At 36.4% G+C, this 12832-nt stretch overlaps 1 protein-coding gene across 1 annotated transcript in view; it reads right to left on the minus strand.

The window, feature by feature from the left end:
• The window catches only part of celsr3 (cadherin, EGF LAG seven-pass G-type receptor 3), a 40590-nt gene that overhangs the window by 8197 nt on the left and 19561 nt on the right, over positions 1-12832 (minus strand). The window contains 17 exon segments of the mRNA XM_026270780.1: positions 922-1128; positions 1366-1492; positions 2217-2384; positions 2468-2648; positions 2724-2873; positions 3591-3774; positions 3888-4097; positions 4677-4771; positions 4852-4953; positions 5040-5223; positions 6473-6593; positions 7603-7744; positions 9432-9600; positions 10156-10266; positions 10518-10703; positions 11586-11755; positions 11924-12049. Of these exon segments, the coding sequence (XP_026126565.1) occupies positions 922-1128; positions 1366-1492; positions 2217-2384; positions 2468-2648; positions 2724-2873; positions 3591-3774; positions 3888-4097; positions 4677-4771; positions 4852-4953; positions 5040-5223; positions 6473-6593; positions 7603-7744; positions 9432-9600; positions 10156-10266; positions 10518-10703; positions 11586-11755; positions 11924-12049 (2633 nt within the window).

The following is a 12832-nucleotide window of genomic DNA, read 5'->3' on the forward strand; positions in this document are numbered from 1 at the left end:
CTCTAAACATCTGACACTTTAAAAATATGGGACTTATTTTCATTCAAAATGGAAAATAAATAAAGCATTAGGTTCTAAAACAAAGAAAAATAACTGATCATATGATGAATTTAATGTATCTTATATATCTGTTTGTGTGTGTGTAATATTTACTGTTTATACTTAATATTATTATATTTAACATTACATACAGTATATATATATATATATATATATATATATATATATATTTAATATTTTACATTTTTTACTCTCTCTCTCTCTCTCTCTCTCTCTCTCTCTCTCTCTCTCTCTCTCTCTATATATATATATATATATATATATATATATATATATAATGTTTTAAAATTTTATATTGTATGAATCAACATTGTATTGAATCAACATAATATATAATATAATATAATATAAAATAACTAATTTTTATTTATTTCTGATGGCAGAGCTGAATATTCATAATTTCCAGTCTTCAATGTCACATGATCCTTCAGAAATCATTCTAATATGCTGATTTGCTGCTCAAGAAACACTGAATATTAACAGTTTTGCTGCTTACCGGTAATCTTTTTTTTGGAAACCATGATACATTTTCTTTCAGGATACTTAATTAATACAAAGTTCAAAAGAACATAATTTATTTGATTAAAAAAAAAACTTACAAATTATAAATGTAGTTTAGTGTTACTTTTGATCAATTTAATTCAGATTTATTTATTATTAAAAAATGTATGTGCTGTACGTATTTATTATATTTTGGACTCCAATCTACAAATAACAATGTACTTTCAGCACAAAGGAAACTAGAGAGATTGTGTTTGTCTCTTACTGTGTTTTTGTCTCCGAGCCCACCCAAACTTTCTTTGTCTGTCTCACTAACCCAGATTTAGATTCAGACACACACTGACATCTCTGTTCTCTGACCTGTTGTTCCGTCTGGTTGATGCCCAGCAGGTATGTGAGGTGGGAGAGGAGCGTAGCGGCAGCCATGTTGGAATGAATGCTGCGTGTGTTTGATTTCAGTCCCCTCAGGCTCAATAAAACCACCACTGTTAGCAACAACGCCGCCATGGAAACTGAGAGCGAGGAGTACGTTACTATGGCGAGGGTCTCCAGGTCACCCTCTAACTGCTGCTTAGCAAACAGAGAGAGAGAGAGAGAGAGAGAGAGAGAGAGAGAGAGAGAGAGAAGGGAAACGATATCAGCAACGCTGCTTGTGCTGAAGGAGATGTCACTGTGGAACATCCTGTTGCTATGTAGTATTAGATTGATGATAAATGTGAATATTTCTTGTAAAGAATAGCTTTTCAGTGACGGCCTTGATGGTTCTTTGTTCTGTGTGTGTGTGTGTGTGTGTGTGCACATTACCTCTCTCTGTGAGCTGTCCATAAGGACTCCAAACGTCCCCAGTCTGTGGCACTGACAGCGAACATGTGACGTGTTTCTATAGACCACACTACAGTCCCTCACCGTCCAGCAGCCTCCTGCTGATACACTGAACACACACATTCCCAGCATTTACTGCTTACTCCTTACAAGAAGAATACAGACGAAAGATTTTTGAAAGAAGTCAAACACACTCAACAAAGCTGCATTATTTGATCAAACAGTAATATTGTGAAATATATTTACGATTTAAAATAACTGTTTTCTTCCTGTGATGACAAAGCTGAATTTACGGCATTCTTTATGATCCTTCATAATTAATTTAAATATTCTGATTTAGTGCAAAATTAATTTTAATACTTTCTTTGAAACCATGACAGATGAATTATTATTAATGTATCATGGTAATTATTCCAAACTTTTGACCAGCAGTGTAATGTAACAGTTTGGTCAGCTGATGGTGCTTTAAAGGGATAGTTAACACAAAAATGAAAATGTTGTCATCATTTACTCACCCTCATATCGTTCCAAACCTGTTTAAGTTTCTTTTTATGTTGAACATAAAAGAACATATTTTGAAGAAGGCTGGTACTCAAATAGTTGATGGTCCCCATTGACTTCCATAGTATTTCTTTCCTTACTATGAAAGTCAATGGGGACCAACAACTGACAGCGAAACCTTAATTTGTGTTCAAAATAAGAAACTTGCACAGGTTTGGAATGACATGAGGGTGAGTAAATGATGACAAATTATTCATTTTTGAGGTGAACTATTTCTTTAATAGTGTTTTTGTTTGTCCTTGAGACATGAATTTGAGCAAAGAAAGACTTACGGGCTGCTGTGATTCCACTGCACACACAGTGGTTTGCTGCGGTTGCTGGTCTCCAGAAGACGGAACTCCAGCAGGACCGGAGTGTCCAGAAAACCCTCCACGAATGTCTGGTTATTGTACACAGAAACGCTCACTACAGGCGAGTTCAACACAGGGTGTCTGGGTAACCTGCAGAGATGCACACACATTGTTAGAAAAACAATCGCACTCACAGATCACAGTTATCTGCGTGTTGTTTATCTCTTTCTAACCTGACGCCGCGACGGTCTGTGTGGTATTTAGGTGGAAGTGCGGCCCCTAGGCTTCGATAAATAAAGAGGATGACAATGGAGACCGGCGCCTCTTGCAGTGACAAAGAACGCCGCGCTGCTGTTGCTTCTAACGTCTGATTGGCCGACAGGTTCACAGGGCCAGCAGGAGATGGAGCTGAAACTAAACACAGATTTATTGCTCAATGCTTTTAAGCTTTGTAAATGGATTTAAAGAGTGTACATATGTGATACTTACAGAAGTTGCGCTGTGACACTAGTGTAGTAGGGGGCAGCACAACATGTGTGTGAGGGTCCCAAAGTGCTTGACCTCGAAACAGAGTACTGTGATACCGTGGAAATCGTCGCCGCACGTGTGTGTGGTTGTCAACGCGATCCAGAGTCATGACTGCAAAATACAAACACACACGCTGTGTGAACAACAGGAATATTTTAATAGATCTGCTCTCTATGGTGCTGCAGTTTTTCTTGCTGATCCTGCTGGAGGTGCGCACTGCAGGTCTCAGTCGAACATTGATCTTTCTAACTTCACTTCACACTGCACAGGTTATTTCCAATATTTACTTTTTCCCACCATCAGCTGACAAAGACGCTCTCCCCTTAAGAGTGGAAGTGCTATGCTTGTCACAAAGTTGTTTTTTTATCGGATTGAAAGAACTAAAAATGCCACACATTATTTTATAAAGAAACATAAAAAAAATCTAATACACAAAAATATATAAAATACAAGTAATATATTAGAAGTAATATAATTATTATGCCCATCACAAAAAAAAATAATCAACAAATCATTTAATGATTAATAAAAAAAAATATATTAAAGTGATGATTTATATTTAAAAATCCTTCACGAACAAAATATAAATAAATCAACAGAAATGCATCAAAGACAATGAAAAGCAATTTATCTGAAATCAATTTTCAGAGGACGGTCAAGTTCATTTGAGGCTGACATTGCTCTTTCCACTCCCTCAAAACCCAGCAGAAATCATTCTAAGATGCTGATGCTTATCAGCTTAACACTTCCTATTATGATCTGTATTTTCTTTGATAAAGAACAGCATTTATTTGAAACAGTATGTGTTTGTTGTGTGTTAATGCTGACCGATGTTTGGGGCGACGAGTGCCACAGGATTGAGGTAGGTCTGTTTCATGTTCTGGGCGAGTATGCGGGCGTACTGCTCCAACAGATCGGCCAAACCCGCCGCTCCAGTATGACCTGAACTCTGGCCCCTCCACAACGCAGAGCTGCCCGGACCAAACAAAACACTACAGCCCCGCAACACATTCTGCCGAGAGAGACAGACCAAAGCAAGACGTTAATCAACTAGTCTTGTCAAGCTCAATAAAATTGGAATGCCAAATTTCCAGCTATTCATCAGTTCCCTAAGGTAATACACACCTCATTGAAATGTGCATCCTGAGTAGCTGTCAAACCGAAGCCTGACTGGAGGCTCTCAAAGGTCAAGAGGCGAGACAGCAGCCGCTCGGCTATCTGAAGGTCATTGCCATAGAGACGGGTTGTTGCCTCTGTGACATCACGGAGCTGATGGGCCAGTTTTTTCTCAATGATGGTGTTGAGTTCTGTCTCATTTCTTTCTAAAGCCTCCAGCTACACACACACACACACACACACACACACACACACACACACACATCAAAAAAGTGGTTATCTAATATAGAAAAGCAGCTCTAATAATGTGTGAAAGTTCTGGATCTTAGGCCTGTTTCACTTATCCCGTGTTGACATATTCAATTCAGTTCAGCTCGTTTTTACATTTTACATGAGCTGTGCTGTAACAACACATCATACTCAAATAAAATTAAATTAAAAAAATAATAATTAAGATCTAAAATGAAATCAAAATTAATATGCATTTTTTTATACAGCACATTTTAATGTTGAAATGCCAAAATTCACTTTAAAATTGCACTTTAATAATATTATACAGTATATATACATATCCACTATAAAAAGCTTTATTTATTTGTTAATATATTATTTATTTGTTATTTAACTTACAACCAATTCTATGTTATAGAGAAAATATAGGAAAATAAATATTGCAAATTGTACAAAATTTTTATATCGTCCATGCAAAATCTTCAGTGTAGGAACCAAGTAATTGTTTCTGCAAAAAATGTGTGCAATAGGCCTCGTTCTAGTAAATGTGGAGGTATAGTTTCTCACGGCTGTGTTCAGCTCCACAAAAGGAGGAGAGGTGCAGTTGTACAGATCAGGGTCGAGCCATCCTCTCTCTCCATCACAGTGCCGAATCGCAGTTCCTTGGAACAAGAGATGAACGAATGCATTAGATGGACTTCAAAAAAGACACAGATGTGAATGTACACACTCACTCACTCACCTACTGATCCTTTGGGACAGGGGACAGCAGCAGGCAAGTTGAACTTTGTTCTGGGCCACCAGATTGCTGATGTTATGGTCTTCGGACAGCCATCATAGATTACTAAGAAAAGCGGGTGAGGAAATGATTAACAATTGTGGAGAGAACATGGGAAGATTAACGGTTGGATGAAGGGATATTTACTGTACCTTCACATCCTGTTTGTGTGACCTCAGCAAATGGACTGTCACACATGTTACACTGTCTGCCAATCACTCCAGGTCGGCACTGGCACTGGCCGTTCTCGGGGTCACATGACCTTGAGAAGGAGCCCACTGGATAGCAATCACATGGCAGGCAGACATCAGTGCCCCGTCGCCGGTAATGAAACTCCTGGCACACACAGAAACATCCAGATTAACATATGCATTTACAACACAAACTGATAAAAATCACAAAGCACAGTGATTATAGCATAATAGCTAGAATAATAAACAAAATTCCTTCATATATTTCAAAAGCCTGTTAAGATTGTGTGTTCATGTTTTCATTTGAGATCGGAGAGTAATAGACAGATAATCAAAAGCCTGATGTTCAGCGTGAGTGTGAGTAAAGCTTTATTATAGCACCCCACAGTGAGGAACACATTTCTCTAATCTCTTAATTATACTTAAACACACACACACACACACACACACACACACACAAACCAATTAACACTTCCCAGACCAGCTATACTGTATGAACAATTATATGTGAACATGTGGGCATTCACTCTTATAAATAGTACCTAATCAAAAGAATGTGTGACTATAATTTGAATATAACCATTTAAAGACTGGTAGGTATTATCTGTACGGGCAAAATGGATACATTATCCAGGAAATTGCAATATAACACGCTACTATTAAGAGAAATTTGTGCATCTTCATGACCAAAAATGCCTGTAGTTGTACAAATAATGATTTCAATTAAAAGCTGTGTTGCTTTGGCAGGAAATTCAAGAAATCTCCAGTCCTTTTCTCACTAATTTCTCCATTATTTTGCATACTCTATTTACTGTTTTAATAATAAAACTGAAAATAAAGTGAAGCTGGAATTCACCAAAGGCTGATCCTGAGAAAATCAGTTTTTACTCTCTTGAAACTCTGAGAAGGTCAGGAACACTAAGTTTTCTCTGAGGAGTTTAACGCTCCGCATGTTTATGAAGCTGCTGGTTCTTGGAGAGTTTTACTGTAACTGCTGATCCTTATACTGAAACAGTATGTTTGTGTTCTTATGGTATAGAGTGTATAGATTACACATGTGCTTGCCTTGTCTTATGTTACAGGAACTTTTTAAGAGGGTTTAGGTATCAAAGCCAGCAGACAAATCAGTTAAAATACAGATTCATGATACAGAGTAATGGCTGATGAAAATTCATCTTTGTCATCATTAAAATAGAAAACGAATTAAATTGGAATACATATAATTGTAATACTGTTTTTGATCAACTAAATGCAGCATTGCTGAGCATAAGAGATCCCAATCCCAAACCTTTAAATGGTAGTGCACATGTCTGATGTGAATCTGTGATTTTATTAATTTACTTTTTTTGTGATGTCCTACTCATTTAACACACAGTATAAAAGTATACATGTACCTTGCAGTGGCAGTGTCCAGTGGTCTTATTGCAGTCGGTGTCAAAGCCTTTACTGGCTTCACAGTGGCAGGGTCCACATGTCGGGCTGCCCCACCAACCACGAGGACATTGCTGCTCAACCCTACAAACACACATACACACACACACACACAGTTAGATTTGATCAAATACCTATGTATCTAGGGCAGATCTGACATGGAGAGCGAGACAGCGTGACACACACAGAGAGAGAGATGGAGCCAGCAGATAAAAGAGAGCAGATGAGATTGCCGCTGTTGTGAAGGATTTGGCTGAGCGTGTGTGAGTTTGAGGTAGGGGTTGAATTAGGGTCGCATGAGTCACAGTCTGTCGGTAAACTTAAGTCTACTTTCATCCGTTCAAAGCCAGCAAACCTTAAGCACACACGCATACATGCGACTAAGCAGAACAAATGCATCATTAACATGAACACAAACTTATTCGCCATACACATCCAGTCTTTCAGATAAGCTTTGAACACTGGATTAATGTGATAGAAAACTCTTACACATGCACACAAATTCAGCCGTAAACCTGAATGCATCGATAAAGTCTTTGTCCAGCTCTCACTGATTATCTTGCTGGTACATTTTGCTTGTCAACTTATTAGAGATTATAGTCCGAATAAAAGTAACTTGGCTAAAATTCAGATAAGGTATGCGGGTGAAAATCCTTTTCTTCCCTGTATTTTTGTCTTGTTTCCCAGCAAAACAGCCTTATAACAATTTTTTTTTGGAAAAGCAAAATTGTTTAAGTTAAAATCACTTTTTTTTCCAGAGAATATAACTTGAAGTTAATTATTTTTGTATCAGATTAGATTTTTTTTGTCAGGTGGTATAAACCTGACTAAATTTAGTTAGATTTCTGATTAAAACTATGGGGAAAATACTGGAAAAAATCTAAATATGAAATAAAAAGAAAATGGAAAAATAAAAAAATCATATATATATATATATAAATATATATTTTCATATATATATATATATATATATATATATATATATATATATATATATATATAAATTTCAGCACATGTAATGATTGAGTAGCAATGTGTGTGTTCATTTGTGCTCATGTAAGTGTGCATATATGTGGTATGTATTAATGTATACCTGTGTTGGCAGTACTGTCCATAGTGATTGTCCTCACAGTCACAAATATATCCATGTGAGGAGCTGGGCTTCCTGTGGCACTTTGCTTGATTTTCACATGGGTTCAGCTGACATGCATCCATACAGCTTTTACCGTAGAATCCTGTAAATGAAAAATGTAAACTGTTACAACACAATATTTTTTCAATGTTAAAGTGTTTTCTCAGCCATTCTTAGGTTAATTTCAGTGAAAAGTATAAACACTGTAACTGCTATCACAGAGTTGGCTCAACCAATGATGTGAGTTTGGGGCGGGGCTATCTGTTTGAGCGACCAATGGCAGATGTAGGGAGTGTTCAGGGAGCTGTTTGTAAACCCGAAAGACTTTAAAAGTGTCATGAAAAATCAAGTTTTCTGTGATCAACAATGAAATTCACTTCAAAAGAGAAAAACATCACACACCTCACATAGATGTGTATTGAATTTAAGGCATAAAACACACAGGAACTGAATGAACTGAAAGTATTTCACTCGCTACATAAAACAACCAACAAAACAGCATAGCCTTGATCTCTCCTTCACCAGAGTCATATAGAAAATCCTCCATCTGCACGACAAGTGATCAAAAGACACAATAACCCCTTTTCTCTCGCTCTGTCTCTCTCTCTCCTTCTCTCTGTTAGCAGGGAGATATTTGAACTACTGTTCAAAAAGGTTTGCAAACTCTATTAAGATGAATGAAGAAAATCAGAAATGGAATGCAGTAATACAACCATATGCTCTTCTGATGAAGCCTTCCACTGCTTTGAATGCTGTAGAAGTCACTATAGGATTACAATAAAGTTCTCAGGAAAAGCAACTTTATTCAGCACACATTCAACTAGAATGCTGCAGCACTGAGACTTATTAAAACTGTTCAATTATGTATGGGAATCTAACCAACAACAGAGCAAAAAGGAGAGAGATATTTCTGTTTTAAATGTAGGCACTCTTAGCACTGTGTGTGTGTGTGTGTGTGTGTGTGTGTGTGTGTGTGTGTGTGTGCGTGTGTGTGTGTGTGTATGTGTGTGAGAAAGAGAGAGAGAGAGAGAGATGTTGTGTCTATGGGTTTACTCTACCAGGAGGAGGTCTGAGAAATTAATTCAGTGTTTATGAGGAACGGCTTTGATTTCTCTTTCTGCACAGCACTATTAATAACACTGGGCTGATGCAACTTTAACGGCATGATAATGAAGTGAACGAGTTTGTATCTTCATTTAGACGTGATGGGGGCTCATACCAACACAAGCACTTTTAAATGTATATCATGTACTCTGTGTGGGTGAACTGTCAGGCTGTTAACAGAAACCACTGACATGCTCTATGTATTATTGATACACAGTATAGACTGTACAGACGTCTGACACCACACTGAAAACTGAAAAAATATATGTGGGATTCAATAACTAATTTATAAGTACAATTTTAGCATACTATTTTAAAATAAAAAGAAGGAAGAAAGTACAGTTTTGTGCTTCCAATTCTAATAAAAAAAGGGAAATTTGTGACTGATCATGTGACCTCCTTTGTGTTGACGGTTAGACGTTCTTCTTCCACTGAGGCACAAGCTGCTCTTTGGATCTTTCTCAAATTATGCTGGAGAACACGAGGTAGTTCATGCAGCTCATGTGCTGTTGTCATTAAAGCCAAAGCACCTAATACTGAAATTTTCCGTTCAACTTTTCATTTAAATTCTTATGCTGATAATACAAATTGTAATGAAAAATTGCATCAAATAAGACACGTTGTATGTATATGAAACATTTGAATTCTTTACATTTTGTTACCAACAATTATAATTCACATCTTACCTGGTGCACAAACACAGGTGTGTCGATCCCATTCATCGGTGCATTGGCTGTGGGCGGGACAAGGGGAGGAGTTACATGGGTTGCCAACATTACAGCCAGTCTCCACCTTGATGGTTCTAGAAGGGCGGGGCAATGAGGGGGAATCAGGACGCACCCCCAGACGCACCCCCTGAGGATACATACAGTACACAGATATAAGTATGCATCCAATTAATGACACATGCAATAATAGCACAATTCCCAAAAAATAATAATAATAAAACATAAAAAAATTATTTTTGAGTGAATAAATATGATTAAAAGCCTTTCTGAGCTTCGCAGATGTTTTTTAAAAACATTAAAAATATATTTTTTGACAAAGAAAATGAATAATATTGAAATTAACATTGTAATACTATTGATAAAAATAAATGTCTTTTTGTTCTAATAAATTAAATGGAAATTCCCAATTATACCATAAATGGGAATTTGGTTGATAAATGCTTTGCTGACTGCACATTTGAAGGAACTTTTATATTATGTCTGTTCTCTAAGTTCTCATTAATTATTTAACTAATTGCCTGCTTGTTAAAAACTAATGACACCATTAGGAATTCAAAACTACCAATAATTCATACATTACAGAAGGCTGCAGAGGCAGAAGTGTGGTGAGCACAGTTGAGATCATATCAGGTTATTAAAAAAAAGAGAACACAAAAAATGACTGAAAGTTACAAAGACGCACCTGAATGCAGCCACGTATCCCATTTTGCACCTCTCCTGACCCTAAAACTCCACCTACATGTAGGTGCTTCACCTTTACACCATTAATCTCATTCCCAACAATAACTGTTCCCTGTGATAGAGAGAGATGTGAAGAGAGGCAGAGACAGAAATGTGAGAGAAAGTGAGGTTATATATATTAGTCGATTTATGTTATACTGCATAAAAGTCAGTTTTTAATCACTAAACCAGTGATCTGTATCTGATTTGTAGTTTAATCCAGAAAGATTAGGATATGATATTCCAATATTCCAGATTAAGGATTATAACAGTTAGTCAGCGACATAATAGGGGTTAGAGGACCACTTATGTGTTTGTGTGTACCTGATACAGTCCAAAGTCCAGTCGGACAGTAGCAATATATCGAGTCTCTCTGTCACTCCTGACATCGCGGAGCTCGAGCTGTAGGTCATGCCAGCGTCCATCACACACCTGAACCTGATCCAGTCTCAACCTGACCGGCCGAGTCGAACCCCGTGCCACGGAAAAAACCAACTGACCCGAAACCACCTGGAATCAGAAACATACACACCAGGGTTTGTAATAATTAACCATTTCTCAATGTTTGCATTGGGTATGAAAGCTACACTTAATCATTTAAGCATCAGGAGTTCAGCGCAGTATTGTCTACTTCAAAGTGCTATGGGAATTCAAGCTAGTTTTATTTATTTTACACTGTGCTTCTAGTGAAAATGTTTGTATTCTACTCCAAAAGAGTTCATGTTTCCCTTTCATCAGGCTCTTAATGATTTAAAACATTTATTGGAATAAATGAAGGCAAAGACCTCAGGTTTATCCTTAATGCCAGAGAGCATTAGAACAGCACAGCTTTTACACAGGAGGAAAAACTTGGTTTATAATTAATGAGGTTTCAATCCTTTGATTCTACTTGCCTTTAATGAAAATTTATGTCATGTTTATTTAAATAAAAATCAAATAGTCATGAAAAATTTACTGAAACTACTGTAATTAAAAAAAAATAAAATAAAAACGAAATAACTTCCTCTTCCCACAATTTAGATTATCTAGTAAAACATTTGAAAAATCAGTAAATCTTGACATTATTTTAAAATGTAAATAAAATTTTATCAAACTGAAACCTTATGTAAATGTAAACATAAATGTAAAAATGATCTAAATTAATTTTGCTTTGCTGGCCAAACATTTCACCTCAATGGTTCCAGAAAATAAATAAATAAACAAACAAACAAATAAACACATCAGTACAATAAAGTAAGTCAAATAATTCAAAATGTCCGTTTCAATTAATTTTTATTAGTAATCAGATGAAACACAGACTACAAATATGAAAGGGCTGAACTTTTTCTATTGATTTCTTTTCCTTTCTGTGTGTATTACTGTGTCACTCATCGTGTTTGTAAGTGCGTATACCTGAAAGATCAAGTTGGTGTACTGTCCAGCTTGAGCCTGCAGGAGAACCCCCTCTTTTGATCTGGTGCGGAACACCAGTCCCATGTACCAGGGTGTAGTGATGGTGACATCATTCTTCAGGTCCCACCACAGCGCACTGTTTCCAAGGAAACGATGGGGGTGGGACATCACTGTGACAGAATCATTCCAATAATACCGTCATCAGTGATGTCATCATGACAATAACATTTAGTAATAATTCTTGGTTGATACTGGCATTCTGATTTAATATTCACTTAAAGATCAACAGAGAAATATTTGATGAATTTATGAGTTTTGTATTTTTATGTGGGTCTCACCTAAACTGCAGTCCTTCCCTCCAAATCCAACAGGGCAGTCACAGGAAAACGTCTCCCAGCTCACTCTACATGTGCCGCCATTCTGGCACGGGTTTGATTTACAGAAAGGCAGTTTGGCACTGCAACCTAATACGGACACAGGGCATTATTCATACATCACAACTGCTGCAGTCAATCACAGAAACATCACAATCCCCAATAATAGGCCAAGAGTAACCACGAATGCTATCAAAGTTAGTATACAGTACACCACTCAAAAAGACTTAAGTAAGACTTTTAAAAAATACTCCCATGCTCTCTTCTGCTCACCATTTATGTAATTAAAAATACAGTAAAAACTGTAATATTGTGATCTATTTTAACCATTTAAAATATATATACAGTTGTCCTCATAAGTTTATATATTGGAGAATATGCAAATACATTTATAATTTTAACAAAATAAGAGAGCTCATGAAAAATCTTTAATCTTTAATATTTAAACATTTTCCAAAAGTGACTATGATTTTGAGATCCATCTTTTCACACTGAGGACAACTTAGGGACTCATATGCAACAATTACAGAAGGTTCAAATGCTCACTGATGCTCCAGAGGTAAAAAAAAACATGCAAAAAAAAAAATCGTCAAATTATTAACATATTTGCATACTCTGCAAGGGGTATGTTTACTTAAGAGAACAACTGTATTTTAAAATAGAATTTATTCCTGTAACGGCAAAGCTGAATTCTCTTTAGTGTCACATGATCCTTCAGTAATCATTCTAATATGCTGATTTGCCGCTCATGAAATATTTCTTCTTTATTTATTTTTTTGATAAATGTTTAAAACAGTTGTTCTGCTTAATATTTTTGAGGAAACTGTTATTCTTGGATAGATAGGACGTTTGAAAGATCATCATTCCATCATT

The sequence above is a fragment of the Carassius auratus genome, chromosome 8, assembly GCF_003368295.1.
Source record: "Carassius auratus strain Wakin chromosome 8, ASM336829v1, whole genome shotgun sequence".
Classification (NCBI taxonomy): Eukaryota; Metazoa; Chordata; class Actinopteri; order Cypriniformes; family Cyprinidae; genus Carassius; species Carassius auratus.